This window comes from Triticum aestivum, chromosome 2B (genome assembly GCF_018294505.1).
Source record: "Triticum aestivum cultivar Chinese Spring chromosome 2B, IWGSC CS RefSeq v2.1, whole genome shotgun sequence".
Lineage (NCBI taxonomy): Eukaryota > Viridiplantae > Streptophyta > Magnoliopsida > Poales > Poaceae > Triticum > Triticum aestivum.
In genome coordinates this window covers 114079480-114103545 of record NC_057798.1, presented here as the reverse complement: position 1 = coordinate 114103545, position 24066 = coordinate 114079480, and the positions used below count along the sequence as shown (strand labels likewise).

At 46.1% G+C, this 24066-nt stretch overlaps 1 protein-coding gene and 1 pseudogene across 1 annotated transcript; both read right to left on the bottom strand.

Annotated features, from left to right (window-relative positions):
- Positions 1 to 7645: 7645 nt before the first annotated feature.
- LOC123039064 (probable pectinesterase 66) lies at positions 7646 to 8712 on the bottom strand (annotated as a pseudogene).
- Positions 8713 to 12175: 3463 nt separating this feature from the next.
- On the bottom strand, positions 12176 to 14023 carry LOC123040714 (probable pectinesterase 66). Its single transcript, XM_044463486.1, has 4 exons — positions 13964 to 14023; positions 13487 to 13502; positions 13068 to 13254; positions 12176 to 12986 (listed from the first exon to the last, which is right to left on the bottom strand). The coding sequence occupies exons 1-4, from the start codon at positions 14021 to 14023 to the stop codon at positions 12176 to 12178; spliced, it is 1074 nt and encodes a 357-aa protein (XP_044319421.1).
- Positions 14024 to 24066: the final 10043 nt, after the last annotated feature.

Here is a 24066-nt window from a genome sequence, read left to right as displayed (position 1 = left end):
GTCCCAAACCTGCGCTGCTACTAAGTGGGGACGGGCAGACGGACACTGCCAAGAAACTTTGACAAAAAAGGGTCCCCCCGATTTATATTATAAAACAACGGCCAAAGCACATAGTAACAACGGTACAACAACAAAAGAACGAAAGAAAAAACACAAAAGTCTTGCTGGGGGAACAACACAACAATCCTCAAAGAGCAAAGCCCTAAACAACTAGTCCGGCTCCGGAGGTAGTGGAGGGAGCGGTGGAGTGATGTGGCTTGAGACTGCGTCAGTATTTCCCCAAAGAGGAAGGGATGATGCAGTACAGCTATGGTAGGTATTTCGCTCGGTTATGAAACCAAGATATCAATCCAGTAGGAGAACCAAGCAACACTATGTAAATGGTACCTGCACACAAAGAGCAACTCCTCGCAACCCAACGCATAAGAGGGGTTGTCAATCCCTCCTCGGTAAAAAGATAGATTGGTTTGTAGGTGTTTGGATAAATAGGTCTGAATGAAACGCATAATAAAATAAATAAAGAAAAAGTGCAGCAAGATACTTTTTGGGTTTTTGGAATAATAGATCTGAAAATAAATGCGATGGAAAAATAGATAGGAAAGCAATATCATAAAAGATAGACCAATCGTAGATTTCACTAGTGCCTTCTCTTGAGAAAATATCATACTGTGGGTAAACAAATTACTGTTGGGAAATTGATCGAATAATTATGATGATATCCAAGGCAATGATCAATAAATAAGCATCACGTCCAAGATTCGTATACCGACTCCTGCCTGCACCTACTACTGCTACACACATCGATCGCTATCCAGCATGCATCTAGTGTATTAAGTTCATGGAGAAACGGAGTAATGCAGTAAGAATGATGACATGATGTAGAAAAGATCTAATCATGTAGGAATAGACCCCATATTGTTATCCTTAATAGCAACGGTACATGCGTACCTCGTTGTCCCTTTTGTCACTGGGAGAGGACACCGCAAGATCGAACCCATCACAAAGCATCTCTTCCCATGGCAAGAAAAATCGATCTGGTTGGCCTAACTAAACCAAAGATTCAAAGAAGAAATACGAGGCTATAAATAATCATGCATATAAGAGATCAAAGAAGATTCAAATAATATTCATAGATATAGATCTGATCATAAATTAAAAGTTCATCAGATTCCAACAAACACACGCAAAAAGGTTTACATCAAATAGATCTCCAAGAGACCATTGTATTGAGAATCAAAAAGAGAAAAGAAGCCATCCATCTACTATATACGGAACCATAGGTCTATGGTGGACTACTCACGTATCATCGGAGAGACACCAATGAGGATGATGAACCCCTCTGTGATGGTGTTAGATTGGATCTCGTGGTTCTGGAACTTGCGGCGGCTGGAATTGTGTTTCGTCTGCTCCTCTAGGGCTTCTGGAATATTTGGGAATTTATAAGGTGAAGAGACAGTGCAGAGGACCTCCATGGGACCCACAACCCACCAAGGCGCGCCTGGGCTCCTGGGCGCGCCCTGGTGTCTTGTGGTCCCCGCGGGATCCCCCTCTTGTCCTTCCTTGACTCACAAGTTTCCTTCTGATCCAAAAGAAATCTCCAAAAAAAATCGTGCCATTTGGACTTCGTTTGGTAGGGATATTCTGAAGTAAAAAAACAAGTAAAAAATAGCAACTGGCATTGGGCACTATGTTAATAGGTTAGTCCCAAAAAATGATATAAAGTTGCTATAAAATGATTGTAAAACATCCAAGAATGATAATATAACAGCATGGAACAATAAAAAATTGTAGATATGTTGGAGACGTATCATGGAGCAAGCGGAGGAGCAAGTCTGGCAGCGGTGGAGCGCAGTCCGGAGATCATCCTGTCGATGGAATCACGATTGTGCCGCTTGCTAAGCGGCCTCCAAAGCTGTAGAAAGCCAGACATTTTGAAAATGGCATCAGTCGCATGGGAGGGGATGATGTGTTCAATCACCAATTTATTTTGCACGTTCCAAAGTGTCCAAAGGAGCATCCCGGCCGCAACACAAAGGGTGGGGCGCGCTGGCGTCAGAAGACTACGTGCTTTCAAGAACATGTTTGGGAAGTTGTTATGGGTCCAACTCCCACCAACAATCTTGCGGAAGCATGACCAAAGGAACCTAGCCGCAGGGCACACAAAGAAGATGTGATTTGAATCCTTAGGGACTGCACACAAGGGACACATCCCATCGAAAGGGCCGTTGCACTTGAGCACCTTCGTCCCTGACGGAGGCCTGCCCCTAACAAGTTGCCAGAGGAAGATCCTAATCAAAGGCAATTTGATGTCCCAAAGGAGGGAGAGCTCATCCAGCCCTGGAGAGGGAAGGATAGCCCAATAAAGTGACCTGGAAGAGAGCTGGCCGTTGGTCTCCAATGACCAACGCGTCGAGTCCTCATCGAGAGAAGGCGTGTGGAGGGAGACACATGCCACGAGCTCCTCCCATAAGTCGCGCTCAGCCGGCCTGAAGGTACGACGGAAACCTATGTTGCCTAAATCCGCTAAGGTTGATGTTACCGACAAGTGCGGTTTGTCACATATACTAAACAAGGGCTGGAACCAGATAGCGAAGGGACGGACTCCAGACCACCGGTCCAGCCAGAAGAGTGTGGAGTTCCCGCGTCCAATAGAGATCGAAGATCCAAGACACAGAGCTGGCATGAGCTGGATGATCGTTTGCCAGAACTGGGAGCCCCCAGAACGTATGGAAAAAGACAGGGGCTGACCACGCAAATATATACTTTGCGCGGATAATGTCTAACCACAGGCCGCCCTCCCCCGAGGTGATCCGCCATAAGCATTTAGACAACAGGGCAATGTTCATGCGCTTAGAGGACATCACGCCAAGACCACCTTGGTCTTTGGGCTTACAGATTTTCGACCATTTCACCATATGGTACTTATGTTTGCCACCCTTGTTGGCCCAAAAGAAATGGGACTGATATTTGGTGATGACCTAGTGAAGGGTCAAGTAAGACTATAGAATCCCATCAGGTATCATCAGGACACCCACATAGCATGTGCAAGAAAGTAGAGAGGGTTACGGCAAAAACTGGATGCACTTCGTGTACAAAACGGACAATCTCTTTCGAAGTATCAGGGTTTCACATGGAAACACGTCTGTTACGAAGGGATTTCATTTTTTTGGACTTATTTGAACTCCATAGTTTTTTTGTGTTCAAAATGCACCATTCAAAGCCACATCATCAATTTTCAACCCTCTCATGAATAGATAAGTGACCAAATTAATAGAAGTTTATCATCACATTAAAACCAAAGTACATACATAGTTCTCATTGAACAACATATAGCTCTCTAGAGCATCTAATTAAACATACATTGAAATTATGTAAAATATTTCAATGCAACAACAAATGCAATCATAATCGCAACCAAGGTAACAACTGATCCAACTGCATAATGATACCAAGCCTCGGTATGAATGGCATATTTTCTAATCTTTTTAATCTTCAACCGCATTGCATCCATCTTGATCTTGTGATCATCGACGACATCCGCAACATGCAACTCCAATATCATCTTCTCCTCCTCAATTATTCTTATTTGTTCCTTCAAGTAATTGTTTTCTTCTTCAACTAAATTTAACCTCTCGACAATAGGGTCAGTTGGAATTTCCGGTTCAACAACCTCCTAGGTAAATAAAATCTATGTCACGTTGGTCGGCATAATTGTCATAAACAATAAATGAACCAAATAGTTATCAAAAGATAATATATACCACATCTGAATCATAGACAGGGCGAGGGCCGACGGGGGCGGATACCAAAACCATCGCACTATATAATAACAAGGAATAATAAAAGTAAGAAAATTAGACATGTATCTATCTAAAGTAAGGATTTTTTCTTTCAGAAAGAAGATAAGAACAAGAGGCTCACCACGGTGGTGCCGGCGACGAGATCGGCGCGAGCGATCGACGGCGGTGAAGACGGGGACGGGACGTGACAGACCGCTAAACCTAGACAAATCTCGGGGAAAATGGAGCTCTAAGGTCGAGTTTCGAGAGGAGAAATATTAACTAGTGTGGCTCGGACATTTCATCGAACACCTCATGTGCATAGGGGATGAGCTAGAGCACCCAAATGCCCTCCCCTCGCCGGCCAGAAAAAACAGAGCACTGTGGAGTGCTCTGCTGTGGCGATGGGGTATATATTGGCAACTCATTTGTCTCGGTTCATGGTAGAAACCGGGACTAAAGCCCGGTAATCTGTCCCGGTTCAAGCCACGAACCGAGACCAATGGTTGTGGGCCAAGAGCGAGGACCATTGGTCCCGGTTCGTGCCTAGAACCGGGACAAATGGGTCCAGACGAACCGGGACCAATGCCCACGAGGCCCCGGTCGGCCCCCTGGGCTCATGAACCGGGACTAATGCCCCCCATGGGTCCCGGTTCGTGAAGAACCAAGACTAATGGGCTGGCCAGGCCCGAACCAAAGCCCTGTTTTCTACTAGTGCTTGGAGAGCCACCTGCCCTGCCAAGGTTCTACTCTATATTGGACCTTGGACACAGTCGGCCGAAGGTCCTTCTCGAGTATGCGGGGGTCACTAATGGGCACGCGCAAATACGAGGTTTGGAACGTGCCAAGCCGACAATTCAGCCAGTTCGCAATCCGGAGGCGCTCGGCATCAGAGTACCCAAGGACCATGACCTCGCTCTTGGCGAAGTTAATGGTCAGGCCTAACTTCTCCTGGAAGCAAAGGAGCGGGAATTTGAGATGGCAAATGTCCTCGTCAGACCCCTCGACCATCAGGATCGTGTCGTCGGTGTATTGGAGGTGCGTAATGCCCTCCCTCCCCAAAAGATGGCCACTGACACCCTTGATATGTCCGGTCCTCTTTGCCAAGTCCAACATCGACGCTAAGGCGTCAACCACCAGATTAAAGAGGAAAGGGGAGAGAGGGTCCCCTTGGCGGACACCCTGCTCCATCTGGAAGTAGGGTCCCACCTCCCCATCGATGTTCACCGCAGAGCATCCACTCAACAATAGCTACATTACCCTAGTGATCCACCTTGGATCGAAGCCCTTTTGGCTCAACACCTCCCGAAAGAAGGACCAGTGAATAGTGTCGTAAGGCTTGTGGAAATCGATTTTGATGAGCACTGCTTTAAGATGCTTCCTCTTAATCTCGTGGAGAACCTTGTGGAGAACCAGTATTCCATTCAATATGAACCTTTCCTTGATGAAGGCAGATTGGTTCGGATGGGTGATCCGCAGAGCCAGTAGGACCGCCCTAGTGGCGTACCCCTTGGTGAGGATCCGACTGCCAAGAAACTTTTAGGACCTCCAGTAGTATTTTGGGTGATTGCTTTGCATGTGTTTCCGTGGGCTTTGAACGTTTATTATGAGAGCAGATTCCATGTCGCCGATGAAGCCCGTACCTACCCCTGACGCTTCTCCATAATATCTTAGTTGACCAAAATTTCTGGAAAATTCAAGCCATCCGAACTTCTCTTCCGGATAATGGTGTTCATCCTCCGCACCGTGCACAATGGCCATCGGCACGGCGATCATCCGCACGGTATCTATTCCTCGATACATGCTTGTGGTACTACCGAACTGAAGAAACAGTGGAGCACATACAATGTTTTTAGTGTCATTGAGATGTATGCTACGTGATACTATGTGAAGATTTCGCCTTGATCCTAAACATTTGCAGCCAGATGATTCTTTTTATAGTGATGTGTACTCTCCCTGGAGGGGAACATGCCATTATAAACATTCCTAATTTTATTCTTGTTCATATTTTGAAATTGTACGTTGCGGGAGCTACCTGAGAGAAGATTTGAGCTATCTTTTTCCTTTCCGTTCACAAGAATGAAGCCATCTACAGAAGGATTCTTGTTCCAGGGGAGGAGGAGAAACTAGGAAAGCGATTTCCAGACTCGGCCTGCTGCCCGACCAACTAATCGGTGTTGTCAAAAAATAAACCTAATTACTTCATGGTGCACGCGCACTTTTTAAACAAAACGAGCGGTCTCGCTCTCACAGCACATGTATGCGTTAATTTATTTGTCCGCTAGTGCACGTAGGCGTGGCATTAAATGCGTTCACACTGCTCCTTTAGTTTTAGAAAGACAAATCCATCTGCATTTATTTCGGGTTTTTAAAAATTCAAAAAGCTATATCTTTCAAACTGCACGTCCGAATTCAAATGCGTTTTCACCATTGGAATCCTCGCGACGGGATCTTTGAAACTAGATCCCCCATGGGTATATTTCAACAAAAGAAATTCGATGCCAACTTTGGAGCTATATGGTGCAACTTTAGTATTGCATGGTGTAACTTTTTTTAAAAACCAATTTTAGAGCTGCATGATCCAACTTCCGATGAGGCTACAACATAGCAATCATAACAAGCGACTTTTGCGATGTGCAACTAGTCTACTACCTCGACCAACCACCTTGTAGTAGATGTGCAACCATCCTTCCTACTTGTGGATGCCTATTTGTTGGCACACCCTGCACCACCTCCCCTACCAGCGATATGTGCAACTTAGTATGTTGTTCAAGCCAACCGTCTACTTGTCAATGTGCAACTCTTTCCCCTCCCTACTTGTAAATATGTAGTTTCGGTTGGCAGGGACAACAAACGGAGTTGCACATAGCTTGCTATGCAGTTGGCTAAAAAAACATACGAAGTTGCACATCTCACAGGCAAGGATAGTTGGATGGTGTTCCACATTCACGAGGATAGTGAAAAGTTGCATATAGACAGGGCGCCGAAGTTGCAAATCTCACTAGCAGGGGTGGTTTGGACCGGTTGCTAGAAGGGAAAACTACACATCCATGGGGGTGCGATGAAAAGTTGCACATCCCTGTTAGACAGCTGGTCGTGTCAGTATTTGGAGTTGCACATCTACTGCTAGGTAGTTGGCGGATGCAGCAAACAGTGAAAGCACATCCACGTGCAGGGGAAAGTTTCACATCAAGTACTAGGTAACTGGCCCGAGCAATAGACGAAGTTGCACATGCCACTGGAAGGGGTAGTTTGAGGGGGTGGAGGTGGCATCAGTGAAAACTGCATGTCCACGGGGTAGGCGGAAAGTTGCACATCCACTGTCAGCTAGTTGCACATCGCTTCTAGTCAGTTGCACAAAATGAGGGACTAAGTTGCACAATTTTTTTTATCAAAACATACCCATGCGGGATCTAGTTTCGAAGAGCACGTCGCGAGGATTCCAACAGTGAAAACGGATCTTAATTTCGATGCACGGTTTGAAAGTTATGATTTTTTAAATTTTATAAATCATAAATTAAATGGTAGAAAGTCATCCATGCCCATGCAGTAAAAGAAGACGCAGCGGATGCATGTGGATCATTTAATACGCATGTTCGTTGGCTATTTCTTGTTAACTAGTTGAAATCAGATGAATCTTTCCTAATCAGCACAAGTGGACAAAACACTTTCTATAAATTACCGGCCGCTCGCGAAGGCCAACAAGCAGCCGGCCGCTACGTAGACCTGCCCAAAAATAAAACTCATCGGTGTTGCCGCCATGCTAAGGAAATCATCCTGCCCTTTCATATACGTACAAATCATTTCGTAGGTCTAGCATTTTTCTTTTACCATATGTGTGCAGCTACTCGTGATCCGATCGATCCCTATGATGGCTGCTGGATTAGCCAACCGTCGTCGATGAAGCTCATGTCCATGAACTTCTTCACCTCCGCGTCACTCAGATGCTTCTCCCACGGCACTCTCCGGACCATGTCTGACCCGGGCCCGGTGGACCCAACCTGCGCGAAAAAAAAGTCGTCAGTTTCGTTGGTAAGGTTCCACGTAAACCACCCTTGCGGGACGACGATGCTGGACATGTTCACGTGGTAGTAGACGACTGTGGCGTACTGGTTCCACGCGCGTCCGAGATACTGGCTTCCGGTTCCTCGGACCTGGCCGCCCTTGAACACAAAACCGCCAGGGTCGCCGTGGTGGACCCGCATGCGCCGTCACCCACCCGGGCTGCTGGCTGTATAGGGGCATGTTGGACACGACGGTGCAGCCATCGTAGATGGACCGGGCGTAATCATAGATGAAATCGACCCAGCCGGTCTTGTCACAGAGAGTATCCCGGAAGCCAGTGAACGCGCAGCCATAGAAGGCGATCCGGTCACCGTTGACCAGCGCCGCGAGCGCCTGGGTCATGTTGCTCTTGTCGACGGCGTTGTGCGTGTTCCTGAAGGTGATGTGCCGGACAACGAAGTCGTCGGCGTGAACTCTTAAGGTGGCGCTCTCATATAACCTCGCGTCGGTGACGATGATGCCGCCGCGGGGCATCAGGTCGTCGATGCTGCCGTGGGCGTAGTTGCCGAAGCTGATGTCCATTTTCCGCCGTCCCCTTCGAGCAAGATGAAGCCTTTCTCGCTTGGGATGGTCACATTCTCCCTGCATGCATCACGTGTACCATCATAAACAGACTTTGAAAGGAGTAAAAGAAAAATACTCGAATGCAAAGGACGAACCTGTAGCTCCCTGCGCGGACGTGGATCCTGACCCACTCGCGATTGCCGTCCGGCACGAAGTTCACCGCCGACTGAACACTCCTGAAATCCCCTCCCCCTTTACTGTCCACGGTGATGGTCCTCGACACCGACGCCCCCACAGAGCTCAACGCCGGCCACCGGAGCAGCAGCACGAGCACGACTAAACTGACAGCACGGTGGCACTCCATTTTTCATACGCAGGTATCTTGGTCACTTCGCTATGTGGAAGACACGAATCGATCCACCCATACGAGTCCCGTAATAATACAATACAACCCCTTTCTGACCATTCCACAAGTGATTATACGTCTTAATGTACTACCTCCATATGTGTAATATGAAGGGAAACTGACGTTTATACCACATAAGTTTTTGCGCTGGCAGGTGTTAGTTTTTACGATATATGGGAATATGGTGATTAATGTATTTTGCGCTGGCATGTATTGATTAATGTATTAGATATGACGAAATTTCATTAAGAAAAAGCATGGCAATATGGTGAGGAATGGGTGGTTTCGATTTATCATGAAGCAGCTCCATTTCAAGGGAAGGTTTCAAAAGAAAAATAATCGAGCTACAACATTTTTTTGTTCGGCAAGGGTGCCTCTGCATCAAGCCAGGCACTCAACCATTTTATTATTTCCATTCAACCTCCAAAGACTGGGTTCCACATTCCAAATTCAAGACACACATAAAGAAATTAAAAAAAGACAAATTTAGCATAAATAGTGTGAGAATGATGCAAAAGCAAAACTGCCACTAGTCACATCTGGATTTCGATGACGTTTCATTGTTTGGTGGAATAGTAGCAGTATTAGTCATTTTTTCTTGTGTCTATATTTAGGAAAACGTACAAAGACAATTAACTTTGTACATTTCCTACGGGATACAGAAGCTATGGTATATATTTTCGAATAAACAAAACAATGTTGGCGACTACTTCAAAAACCAGAATCTTTGTGTGCACGGGTTCTAAGTGCAAAATACTATTCGGATGGGAATATGCTAAGTGTTGGCCGGAAAAAGGATCTTCTTTTACATGGCAAAGCATTGTAGCAGGAATACAAAAGTTCAAACGAGGGTGTATGTGGCGTGTGGGATCAGGCGCGCAAATAAATATTTCGCATGATCCCCAGGTTCCATTGAGTGAATCTCAGAAAGTCATTCCACCAGGAACAACGACATTAAGAAAAGTTGAAGAGCTGATTAATCTGAACACTGGCAATGGGATGAGGGCCTGTTACAGTCTGTTTTCTCTCCAGTAGGTGTCCATAGAATCCTCCAAATTACATTGCGAGTGGAACTGGTCGAAGACTTCGTAGCATGGCATTACAACCGTTCAGGCACATTCTCGATAAGGTCAGTATATCATGTGGAATTTGAACATCAATTTGGGCATCACTGGAACCGAACCAATGGGTAGGGAAGTCAAGTACAAGACAGTTGTAAGTATGTTTGGGCTTTGCGCATTTCGGGAATAGTAGAACACTTTATATGGAAAGTTCTGAGGGGAGTGTTGCGATGCTTTGGTTCCTTAGTTGGAAGGCACGTTCCCTGTCGGGTCAATGCCCGATCTGCTACATAGGGTTTGAAGATATCCCATTTCCTACTTACCAGCAGTCGAGCATTGGAGGTTTGGGTTAAACTTGGTCTGAAAGAAGAGATCCAAAAAGCAATGGTAGAAGACCGCTCAGGTTCAGTCAAATTGGACGCTCTTATGAGATGATAAAACTGTATAAGTGAGAATACCAACAGCCGAACTTATTGCAGTTGGTAGCTGCTTTATCTGGCGGGAGCGACGACAATTTTTCAAAGGCGAAACAATCCGTCGACCAGGTCGAACCGCAATGTCCATCATAGTTCTAGCAACAAACTTTGTCTGTGCTGCAAACTCCTAACCGACCAGTGATGAAATGTGATCAGGTGTGGCAAAAATCAAAGAGAGGAATAGTTAAAATCAATGTGGATGCATCCTTTTGTGCGGAAAATATGACAGGAGGTACAGGTCCAGTAGCTCGCGATGACCATGGCGAGTTTGTCGTGGCAGCCTCATGCTTTATACCGCATGTCCCTTCTGTGGATATGGCGGAAATAATGGCTATTCGCAATGGCTACTACATGGCAGCGAAGATTGGGTGCAGCTCACTAATCATCGAATCTGATAGTTTGGTTGCTGTCGATGCACTAAATCAGGAAGAGTATTTTGTAGCGGAAGTGGCTGTGGTTTTGGAATGCAAAGAACCTGTGCTCAACTTGTCCGTGTTTGAAGTTATAAAATGTTCTCGTGAAGGTAATGGAGTAGCGGATAGCATTGCAAAAAATTTCCATAGTAGTAGATCTTCTAAAGTTGAAGAGCTGGTTGATCCGCACACTAGCAATGGGATGAGGGCATGTTACGGTCCGTTTTCTCTCCTGTAGATGTCCATAGAATCCTCCAATTTCCATTGCGAGTGGAAGTGGTCGAAGACTTCATAGCATGGCATTACAACCGCTCAGGCACATCTGGTAAGGTCAGCATATCATGAGGAATTTGAACATCAATTTGAGCATCACTGGAACCGAACCAATGGGAAGGGAAGCCAAGTACATGACAGTTGGAAGTATGTTTGGGCTTTCCGCATTCCGGGAAAAGTAAAACACTTTATATGAAAAGTTCTGAGGGGAGTGCTGCCATACTTTGGTACCTTAGTTGGAAGGCACGTTCCTGTGTCGGGTCAATGCCTGATCTGGCACATAGAGTTCGAAGATATCCAACATTGCCTATTTACCTGCAGTCGAGCATTGGAGGTTTGGGTTGAACTTGGTCTGAAAGAAGAGATCCAAAGAGCAGCGCTCAGGTTCAGTCAAATTGGACGCTCTTATGATTCGACAGAACTGTATAAGTGAGCTACCAATGGCCGAACTTATTGCAGTTGGTAGCTGGTTTATCTGTTTGTAGCGATGACAATTTTTCAAAGGCGAAACAATCCGTGCTGCAACGAACTTTGCCCGTGCTGCGACTCATAACCGACCAGTGATGACACGTGATCACATGTGGCAAATACCAAAGTGAGGAATAGTTAAATTCAATGCGGATGCATCCTTTTGTGCGGAAAATATGACGTGAGGTACAGGTTCAGTAGCTCGCGATGACCATGGCGAGTTTGTCGTGGCAGCCTCATGCTTTATACCGCATGTCCCTTCTGTGGATATGGCGGAAATAATGGCTATTCCCAATGGCTACTACATGGCAGCAAAGATTTGGTGCAGCTCACTAATCATCGAATCTGATAGTTTGGTGCTGCCGATGCACTAAATCAGGAAGAGTATTTTGTAGCGGAAGTGGCTGTGGTTTTGGAATGCAAAGAGCTGGTGCTCAACTTGTTGAAGTTATAAAATGTTCTCGTGATGGTAGTGGAGTAGCGCGGATAGCATTGCAAAATTTTCCCATAGTACTAGATCTTCTAAAGTTTGGGATAGTTCAATCCTGGATTTTATTTCCCACCTTATTGTTTGAGAAATAAAGTCATTTTTCCAGTGAAAGAAAAGAAGGCCTGGCCCCTCCCTCTCTAGACGCGCGCAAGGTGAAATGAGTGTAAGCTCGCAATTCATCCTGCTATTTCCTATGCCATATGTGTGCATCCAGCTACTCGTGATCCGATCGATCCCCGGCTATGGCTGCTTGCTTAGCCAACCATCATCGATGAAGCTCATGTCCACGAACTTCTTCACCTCTGCCTCGCTGAGATGCTTCTCCCATGGCACTCTCCCGGCCATGTCTGACCCGGGGCCGGTGCACCCAACCTCTGCGAACAGGACATCGTTAGTATCGTTGCCGGCGTACCACGGAGCCCACCCCTTCGGGACGACGACGCTGGACATGTTCATGTGGTAGTAGACGACCGTGGCATATTTGTTCCACGCGCGTCCGAGATACTGGCGCCCGGTACCTCGGAGCTCCCCGCCCTTGAACACAAAACCGCCGGGGTCACCGGCGCGGCCCCTGGCGTGCGCCGTCACCCACCCAGCACGGCGGCCGGACCACAAGGGTATGTTGGACACGAGGGTGCAGCCGTCGTAGATGGACCGAGCGTAGCCGAAGATGAAGTCGACGCCGCCCTTGATGAAGCATTCACGGAAGTAGTGCCGTCCGGTGTTGTCGCAGAGCGTGTCCTGAAAGCCGTTGAAGGCGCAGCGGTGGAAGGCGATCCGGTCACCGTCGACCAGCGCCGCGAGCGCCTGGGTGGCATTGCTCTTGTTGATGCCGCTGTGCGTGTTGGTGAAGGCGATGTCCCGGGCAACGAAGTCGTTGGCGTAGACTCTGAAGGTGGCGGTCTCGTACGTCCCCATCGCATTGGCGCCGCGGCGCATCAGGTCGTCGGTGCTGCCATGGACGTAGTCATCGAAGAAGATGACTGTGTTCGAGGGGCTGTCCCCTTCCAGCAAGATGTGGCCTTTCTCCCGTGGGATGGTCACCTTCTCCCTGCATGCACCACGTATACCATCATAACCATACTTGCTTACCACATCTTGAAGCAATACCGAACTGTGTAACAAGACGAACCTGTAGCCCCCTGCCCGGACGTGGATCCTGATCCACTCGCGGTTGCCGTCCGGGACGAGGTTCACCGCCGACTGAATGCTCCTGAAATCTCCTCCCCCTTTACTGTCCACGGTGATGGTCCTCGACACCGGCACCGACGCAGAGCTCAACGCCGGCCACCGGAGCAGCAGTACGAGCACGAGAACGACTAAACTAACAGTACCGTGGCACTCCATTGTTTCTACTCACGATATCTTGGTTGTTTTGCTATGTGGAGGACAGTAATCGATCCCACTAGGTGCATACGAGTCCCGTATGTATTAATACAGCCCTTTCTTGACAGTTTGGCTGGTGATTATATACGCCTTAATGCACTACCTCTAAATGAGTAGTATGAAAGGAAAACTCCATGCAAAAAAAAATATGAAGGGAAACATTACTGTATAATTTTCTGCGCTGGCAGGTATTAATTTTTTTATAACAAGGTATTAATTTATTTTTACCATATGGGAATATATCTATTGATTTCTGTATAAAATATAAACATGGCGATATTTAATTAAGAAAATGCATGGCAATATGGTGAGGAATGGGTGGTTTCGATTGATCTTGAAGAAGCTCCATTTAGAAATGAAGGTTTCGAAGAAAAATCAAGCTACCACTTGCTGGATAGATTTTTTTTTCTTCCATACGACCTCCGAATGTAGATATAACCTAACTTGTTTTGGTAATGCCACATGGTAGAGCATGACATTGTAGTAGGAGCTCAATCTGGTGGCTTGGGGTTTTCCAACATAGGAATGGGCCCTGAAGGATCCAACAACTGGACTGAATAACAAACGTTATTACAGGACAAATATAATACGGACCCTGAATAAATAAAGATTTACTAACACAACAGATTCACCAGCGCAGACGACTTGCACATTGTCTTCATGCACGGAAGCACTTGTCACGGTGTAGCTACTTGTCTTCATCTTGGGAAACACGGGGAGTGGGGCCTCACTCACATGTAAATCCAGACAGAGGCACAAGGGATACGTGACTAGCAAATTAGTGTCCTGCGATCGACCCAGAGCAACCTCCAAGCTTGTTGGAGACATAAAATGATGGGATCTCCAATGAACCTTAGAGGGTTGCAAAAAAAATGTTTTTTCTTGGGGGGAGGGCAGAGGGCATGGACCATGTTTGGATATGCATCGACAATGGGAAGGTGTGTAGATAGGTGGTAATTAATAGACAACAAATGTCGTACTGCTGTGACATCAATTGTTGTGAAGAAGCATGATGAGACAAAGGGGGAGTGAACACATATTTGTGATCGTGGGGAGAACATATGGTAGTGACGATAACTATGGATCTGAAGTGGAAGGAAGAGGATGAGAAGTGGGAGGAGAATATGAAATTGATATGTCTTAAGAATGAAAATGCATGGTTACCGGGACGATGCATTTGTAGTTGTTCACTGAGAGGATGTGTTTTGGTTGAAGTGACCGGATCATGTTGTATGGTAGTGTTATGTCAGTCCCACATGAGACACAACACAAACAATGTGGTGCTTAGACCTGGAAATGTCATTTTTTCATACGAAGGCCATCTTTCTCGATATGTTTGGCCCTATCATCCCTTATTATTGCTTCATAAATGGAGATGTTGTTTTCCATATGGGGTACATCTTTCTCTAGTTTGTCTGATCTCATCATGCCTTTTGTTTGCTTCTAGCATTCAGTTCCATGCTCTCCTTTTTTTTGCGAATAGTTTCATGTTTTGCCTTGATTCCAACCATCTTTTGCCACTATAGCTTCTCCTGTCTGCCAGTCACCACAATCCTGCGCTCTCTGTTAGTTACAGCCATGCTATCAACTAATACTGGCCTTCCCTTGGTGTGAACACGTTAAAGTGAGACGAGAAAGTTCCATGAGATCAAGTTGACGTAATTAAGCTATAATAAGACAAGTTTATAGTTGAGGAATGCACATCTTATATGGTGAGTGACGTGACCAAGTCTGACTAACACGTTGCACGTCTGGATGACCGAGACAGGCCTATAAAAAGCATCTCAAATACTACTCCCTCTGTTCCTAAATATAAGTTTTTTTAGACATTTCAAATGACTACAACATACAGATGTATATAGACATATTTTAAAGTGTAGATTCATTCATTTTGCTCCGTATGTAGTCACTTGTTGAAATACCTAAACTGACTTATATTTGGGAAAAGAGGGAGTAAAAGATATGTACATGTTCTAAATATATCGTCCCCGAGTTCAGTGCACCCCTCCATCCATCGAGCAACGGGCTGCCGCTGCCTCACCCCGTCTAGCCGGAGCACTGCCGCACCGTGGTTTTCCTCGCGGCTGCATCAACTCATGCGTCGCCGCTGCGTCGCCCCTTTGGGCCGTATTACCACGATACGCGGTCCCTGCCGCTGCCCTGAGGTCGTCCCCGTGGTTACTGACCCGCTCTCCGCCGATGCGCCGCCCCTTCGGGCTATAGCATCGTGGTCCAGGGTCCCCGCTACCGCCCCGAGGTGTTCCTGCCGTTGCCCCGACCCGCCTGCTCCCGCCGAGTCGCCCCTTCGGGTCGTGGCGCCGCAGCCCGCGGTCCCCTCCGCCATCACCGGGCATCGACCTCCCGTGGTATGCGTCGCGCCGTGTCCCTCGGGGCGGGAACGCCACCGTCCGCGCCGGTCTTCGTCATGCTGTTGGGATCTTCACCTACTTCGATCATCACCGCCGCGCTCCTAACCTAGCCGCCACCGCCGCCGCCGCTCTACTTCGGCCGCCGTTGCCGCTGCCCCCATAGCCGCCGTCGCCGCCCGTCCACCCCCTTCGTCTTCATCCAGCACCAACCCAACGCCATCGTCGTCGTCATCTTCCCCGACCACTTCGTTGGGTCTTCTTCTCTGCTGGCCCTCCGACTCCTCGACATGGCGTGGAGCTCGTGCAAGTCCCTCGTCTACGCATGACAGGTGCTGGCAACACTGATGCGTGCCTTCATCCACGATGTGTCCTCGGGCCTGGCAAGCCTGGTCGTCACTTTATCAACTTCGCCTTCGTCCATCTACGCATGCTCAGTGCTGGCAACACCGATGCGTGCCTTCGTCCACAATGTGCCCCGTGCTTGGCAAACCCGCCGCGGCGCGTCATCAACAACGTCTTCTTCCCGGCGCACCACTACTTCGACACCACTGCGCCCATGACTAACTCGACGCCTCCTTGCGCCTGCGGCCCCACGACGACTTCCTCAACACCGGCCACCCCGAATCAACATCGACCACGGCGTTCTTCGCACGGCTACCTCGACCACGGCTACACCACCCACGCTCTCGGCTACATCGACAAACGGCACAAAGGGCTACCGCCTAGCTTGAGCAACCTTGTCGGTTTCCACTCCAGTCACGAATTCCGCGATGTGTCGACCGTTATGATTGTGTGTGTGTGTGGGGGGGTGTCCATTAGCTCTGTCCTTGCGCGCGGCGGTGCGAGGCGGTCAATTCGGCATGGTGTTTGCTCAGTTTCGGCGCGCGGCGGTACAAGCGGGCCAGCTCCGGTTCTAACATGGCACTTCCTGTGCGCTGCGGTGCGGATCCTCGCCCAGTTTCTGCGCACAGAGGCTGAGGATGGCCTGATCTGGTTTGGCGCACAGGGCTGCGTGGGGCGGGGTGGCCCAAGTAGGTTGGCTCGCGTTCGCTGAGTTTCTGTGTGCGGTGGTGACAAGTCCGATCCTGGTAGTGTGTGCATGGCTTGTTTCTGCCCAATGACGTTGGTAGGCCTCGGATCCAGTTGGTAAAAGGCTCGGCTTCGGATGAAAATCCTGCATTGATCTGGTCAGTGCCGACGGTAACGGCGTGTACAGATGTCGTCTTCCTCCTTGGAGGTACCGCCGTGAAGCTCGTTTGCTCTTTGTACCTCGTAGCTTGTGGTCTCCGGGTAAAAACCTTAGATTTGTTATGCCAGATCGGGTAACGGTGTTGTCCTTGACAATACTCCCTCCTTGGAGGCGTTACCTTAGAGACCCAACAATGGTTTTCGTTGGTGTGCATGGCTTGTTTGGTGGTGCTTGGGTTTGTGGTGGTGCCGGCATTTTTCTTTTTTTTTCTTTTTGCACTAGCCCTTGCTGTGCTTTCCTCCTCGGAGGGTTCTTTAAACACTTCTTCTGATCAATGAATTTGGCAGCTCTACTGCCAACATTCGCAAAAAAAAAACTGTGTGTCTCTTGAATATGTCACCTTTTGCTGATTTTCTTCTTTTTGCCGAGTACGTTTTACGTGCATCTCGGTGACGTCCTGTCTTTGCCGTGCTCCATTGTTTGCCGAGCTCGGCTCTTGGTGGACGACTTCTTTGCCGCCAAAAGATTTGGCGTAGAAGTTTAGTTTTTTCTAGTAGTGACGTGGGCAGCGGATTGGATTTACGTGGTAAGGTGTTCTCTTTACCACTAATTTCCCCCTTATTTTGACCGCGGGCCTCTCCTGATTTTCATTGTCTGCCAAACCATCTCTCCGCAAATTTAACTCTGGTAAGAAACTTTTCATAGGTGTTGCATTACTGGTCGATACGACGGATCCTCTATGTGACCAACAGTGCTCCTGGAGTCGTGATTACACTAGCTAGAGTGCAACTGTGCAAGAATGAAGCACGTGAGTAGTTAGCTATTCGTTTGTCTTATCAGTAGTCGGCTACTCCCTCTCCCCATTCAACGATGGGGGTGTGGTCAGATCATCCCTTTTATTTTATCATGGGAGGAGCTGGTGGCTTGATTCAGCTTTCCAGTAGGCTTGCTCCCTTCATTCGTCTAAGTAATTATAATCCATGTCAAGATTCCTTGCCACAAGGCTGTCCATTTGACTATTTAGGAAGTCGCGTTAACAGCCAACTGGTGCAACTTGCTAAACCCCTTAAGCTCAAACAATATCTGATTTTTATCTAGTATACCGACGAGACGCGTAGGAAAAAAAAACGGTAGGCATAAGCGAGGCTGTTGGTGTCTAGGCGGCCTTTCGCGTGGCCAAGGTGGTAATATAGTTTTTACTATCAGAGTGTATTTGTGGTATTATATGTTTATTAAACTAGGGCATATAAATAAGTTACCTACCGGCTACTGTTGTTGGAATATCGCTCATTTGGCATATCAATGCAATATGGCATGTTTTCTCGCTTGGGAGACAATTTCTTGCTTGCCCTTGCCTAGACTTCCAGTTATGCTTCAAGTGAGGCCTTTGGCCATCGCCTAACGCCTAAGCTTATCTAAGCGCTTCCTAGATACTGTTTTTTTCCAACTCTGTTTATGTGTGTGTGTGGGGGGGCGGGGGGGGGGGGGTATGATAGGTATGGACCGTGTCGACTACTGATGTCGCCACAACGCTCGCCAGACATATCTCCATCATCTAGGCTAACAGCATAGACAAAAAGACATTGCAAACTGGTAACCATGCTTGTGAAACACTCTCCTATTGATGTGGCACGTTGGTGGGGAAATTTCACACGCCGACCTGGATCTAGATCCATCTCTTCTTGTCGTTGATACTGGCTAGAGGGCCATATTGGTTGACGACGGGCCTTCAACCTTGTTCCAGGAACACTATCTTCACCCGTATAATCAGCAACCAGCATACATATCGGACCTTGAGCTCGCCGCCCCAAGAGAATGGTAAGTAGACAAGACCATCGACTCTTTGATGCCATCGTGGTGAGGGAGAGACTGGCGTGACCTTATTCGACCAGCGCCATCCTCATAGCACCAGTGGTACTTGATGAAGATGGAAACTTACGCCTATGAACAAACTAGAAGGAAGTGGGAGGCCACCCCCCCCCCCCCCCAGCCGCTAGAGCAATAGATGGAGGGGGCGAAAACCGCCGCCACGTCGGCATTCACGAAGGATGAAAAATCGTCGCCTTCTCTTGAGAGGGAAAGAGAGCGAAATAGTTGACCTACCGTATCCCTTGTTAGAGCATCTTCAACAGGTGCAAAAAAATCTCGCGCCCTAAAATAGTTTTAGCACGCCACTGTAGCACTTTTAGTGCGCCGGACCAACATCGCTTTAGCAGATGCCCAAAACCGCGCGCCCAAAAGAACACGTAGTGTATATTGTGAAGCGCGCACAATCCGGCACCTCAAATTTGCAGCTTTTGATAGCGTTTTTCAGCGCCCGCCCAACCCTTTTTTACGCGCGCACAGCTTTACAGCTTCTGCTGGAGCTGTCCGACGCCCAGAAAACCCGGATTTTAGCACATGGCCCAGTTTTTGGGCGCGTGTTGGAGATGCTCTTAGTTTCAGAAAACATATATAATTAACCACCACTAGTTTTTCAAACACCGAGTATTCAAGTATTTACTAGCAGAATGCCCGTGCGTTGCTACGGTCTAAAATGCACGTATTTGAGTGACTACTCGACAACAATTACCACGTAAACCTTATATCTCCACTCTTCCCCTGTCTATATATCTCCGTCTCGCCCTTCCTCCACTCATCCTTCCTCCCACCCTCTGTTGCTCCTTGTAGCCGTCAGAGTGGACGGACATGCATGTATTTCAGTGACTCGACAACAATTATCACGTAAACCTTATCTCTGTCCATTGAGAATAGTAGCCACTAAAAAATTAGGTAAGCAACATTCAAGTACATACCGAGAAGTATCAATGAACCTAGCAGAAGACATGCAACCTTCTACCATGATAAAGGAACACCATTCACTGACACTGCATTTGATAGTATAAATTATTGGTAATAGCTAGGTCCTACCATAAGCAATCTGCTGTCAACTCTCTTGAGCGGTTATGATGTCAATTGCCAACGGACAAACCTACACCCGTGAGAGCAACTTGCATGCTAGTTAGACTTACTTCAGAAAAAGGTAATGGTTTCAACAATCAAGTGAACGCATCATCCAAGGCTGAGAACATTTTCTTTACTGTGGCATCTGATATAAAATGCGGGGTAAGAAAATTTGACCAGACGAACTGTAAAAACACGACATCTCTCCTTATTGCACATATTGTTGTTCAGGCATATTCAAGATGGCGGATTCAAACATATTGTTGTTCTACTTTGTATGGTCTTTGAGAATAATCAATAAAATGGCCGCATATATCTTCCAGATGCAAAGGCCGGGGGTCATCCTCCTTTTCTAAAAAAAATGACTGCATTTGATCCAATTATCATATGAAGTGTTAAGTGACGACTTGCAAAAGTGTGAACCATTGAGGCAGCTGTTGCGTATGAATATAACACTTGATAGAAGAGCACATAGTTAGGTCGTGAATATTTTGTAAAATAAAACTAATGTGCGTAGATTCAACGGACCGCTTAGATTCCGATGTTGACAATCAGACACGTACCACCCGCATGCCTGGTTGGCCCTGTGGCCTCGAGCACCATCATAAACATGTGTGGGAGACTAAGGCATAGCCTAGTGGTGGGAAGGGGCTGATGCCTTCCCATGCACCGAGGTCCAAGACACGGTACATGCAATTTGGGTTATTGCACCAATTATACTGTAGGGGGTTCCCTTACAGTTTTTCTGTCAAAAAAAATCATAAACATGTGTGTGAACTCGCAGTCCTTGCTCAGATGGCTACCCGTCGCTGCTGCGCAGAGGCCACACACATGACCGTGTTACTGTACAATGTCACTGCTTTGCTCTTCAAAACTTTTCCCCATGCCATCTCTGGCCTCCACCCTGCCTCCGCGTCCCTATTGCCACGACGGTACACCACCAACTCACACCGCAGTCACCCATGGGCATCGTCGCTCTGAACAAGCTTTCTGCCCTGTCCATTGGGATATCCCCTCATAACCTACAAAAATTGGTGATTTGGATCTTAATATAACTGTAGAAATTCAATACATTCAAATAACCTACACGCAACTCAAAGACACAGTTTAAAGTCTGATAATAATCGGGTTGGGCACTGAGATGTAAATAATTAAAAGGCACTAAGATTCTTTCATCATCTCTAGGAATTAAACTCAAACAAACTGTGACTCTGTTTTGGTTTGAAATTTTCTTTTTAACAAAACCATACATGCAAGCACAACACTAACTTAGAAATTGTTCTTCTGAAATTAATATGGCATTTGATTGTTCCGGCAGAATACATAAACCATTTTAATTTAAATAAAACAATTAAACTACTATCTGCCTTGAACATCATTGCAAATAACCTCTCCACATATCCTGAAACAAAGCATCATCAATAAACTATACAATCATGATAAAAGCCTATTTCAAGTTATTACTATTGGCAAGCACAGAACAAAATCAAATGAGCGTTTTCTACCGTGCAGATCATATTGCAATAAACTACCGTGCATTACAGTAAATGCAGGAGCTTTCTCAACCAACATTTGCCACTAATTTTCCTCAATAATCATTAATCAAGCAGTATAGCATGCAAACCTGAAAGCAGAAAATAATTCAAAATCTCAAGCAAATTTATGTCACTCTCTTCGTCCAAACTCATTTGTACAGACTTCCGATGAACGGATTAAGATAAACTTGGAAAAGAGAGGATAATGTACTTGCTTAATTTGATGTAGCAACTTCTATAAACAGATGATAGGGAAAACAAGAAGAAATGCAAGGGAAAAAAATCAAAGGAAGATGCAAGTAACAACATAATATATTTCTTAAACTCGAGCAAATCTATATCACTCTCTCAGTCTCAGTTTGAACTCATATGTACAGACTTTCCGATTAACATAATAGAACAAACTGATGTGCTTCGCTAAAGAACAATCGCCAGTTGCTAGAACGATCGCAGGTTGCGGGATGGTTACATCCGATTCCCATGAAAGGTCAAGTAGACATCGACAATACTAAGGGAAGTAGCTTCGGTTCTGTCCACTTTGTTTTTCTAACACTTCTAATTTTGTTAGTACCGTGGCTACCTCTAGTAAATAACACTACTACGAACCCCAAACGACCTCTTGGTTTTTAACCAGCTGATTCAAAGACCGAGCGAACCAGATTAGAGTTGCTTTGGTCCTTGCGGGCTGTTGCCTGTGTACCATTCACTACCATGGATTTTTCAGACACACCCTGTACTACCCTTATTCCTGAATGAAAAGTCAACCCTGCATTTTAGTGAAAAAAGATATCTTGTTTTTTAAGGCAACAATCTAAAGCCAGTATATAATTTGAGCTTCCAAATTTTTATTACTCAAACAATAGTATCCACTAAATATACGCAGTATAATTATGCTACAAGTCACTACAAGAAATATGTCAACTTATGACCACCACTATTGGTCACTGAAAGGTCACAAATTTCCATTTATGACCTTTTTGTGACCAAAAACAGAAGGTCAAAAGCTGGCCGTCGTAAACTGACTATAGCGACCTTTCTTTTGAAATGGTCAAAGACGTTTATGACCAAAATATTCCTACTGTGGCGTTTTGGTCACTAGCAACCTCCCCCAGGCCACGTAGGCATCCAGCGTGGCAAGCTGATGTGGCACAAGATTCAGCCCAGTCCAATTCGATTTTCTACATGGGCCGAGCCCAACAGTTCAGCCTATTTGTGTTTTTTTGTCTGTCAATTTTTGGTTGGGTACATGGGCCAAGCCCAATATTGCAGCCTTTTTATTGTTGGGTTGTGGCCTTTTTGTCTAAACGAATTTAGTTTTTCTTTTTTTCCCAAAAGAAGGGTCCACTAGTCAGATGGGTACCAGTTGTCATCATCAGTTAGCTGTAGCTTTTTCAGGTGCAGTACACAGGAATACAATTTTACACAGATATATTGTTGAGAATTTTTCATAATTTTGCTGTCAAAGCAGCATGTACACAGGAATACAATTTTGCTATCAAAGCAACATTTCAAACGTACATCTTCATGACATCGTACATAAAAACCAGCAATAAAAAGATTACAATATGCCATTTGGCTCAGATCTTGCATGCGCAGCATCTCACATTCATGTACAGGAGAGGAGGAGGGGCTTGAGTTATCCTGAAGGATACGCATTCCTGAAGGACACAAAAATTAGAGGTATTATTTTGGATAATAAGCTCCAAGACAACATTGTAGGCTATTAACATAAAATAAGTTATTATCAGGTTAAGCCTCCTTAGTTTAGTGATCACCATGAGATAGATAGCAGTACATTTGTTATACAAAGCAGCAACAATGAAAATAACAGAAAATTAAAATATAAGTGTGGCAGCGTCTAGAACATTTGCTAGAAAGAACATGCTTCCACCTTGTTTTAACAGAACTTTTAAACTTAATAGTAATGTGCATCCATGGTATCATCAGTCTTAACCAAACCAGAGCAAGTAAAGGAGCCAATAGTTCTAGTTCAGGTCATGTTATCATATCAGGTATTGCATAGAGACATGATTCACACTTTCACAGATGTGGTAGACAGAGATGCGGAAGCCTTTCTAAATTGGCGCAGCTCCAATTAAATTAAGCTTAGAGGAAGGCAATAAGCGAACAGTCTTAAGATGTAGTACCAAACAATAGTGAACACATATTGAAACATCAACCTCTCTTTTGTTTGCAAATGGGAGATATCAACCTCAGTTTGCAGCAAGACATAGTACACAGTTATCTCTTTTCTATGAAGACATGCACATTTTGATAGCCAAATGAGATAGATAGCAGTACATACGCCAGCCAAAGTGTGCACATCTGGTCTACTGAATTCAAGTAAAAAATGCATTCCAGACTTGAAAAGAAGAAGGGATTGCTAAGAGATTGCTAGGTGTCAGTGGAACTGATTAAAATTAAGTGCATTCTGCCCCTGATAATCTGTGGTCGGTTATGAAAACTGCTACACATACCCCTGTTCCATCCTTCGTGTTGTAGTCAGTCCCATAAACCGTCAGCAACTAGGCCTACCAATCAGTTGAACCCAAACTAAAAATAGAAGAACTACATGGGAAGTTATTTATGCTATAATTTTACTAACATGGGAAGTTATTTAGTGAATAGAACCCGGAGCAGAGGAGACAACGATGCACATGATGAACATCAACCAATTTAACAGCAGTGTGGCTCAAAGGTAGTATGAGA

Coding starts and splice junctions, on each gene's coding strand:
- LOC123040714 (XM_044463486.1), bottom strand. CDS start 14,023: ATGAAGACAAGTAGCTACACCGTGACAAGTGCTTCCGTGCATGAAGAC. Junction 12,987..13,067: donor GTCCGGGCAGGGGGCTACAG/GTTCGTCTTGTT, acceptor TGGTGCATGCAG/GGAGAAGGTGACCATCCCAC.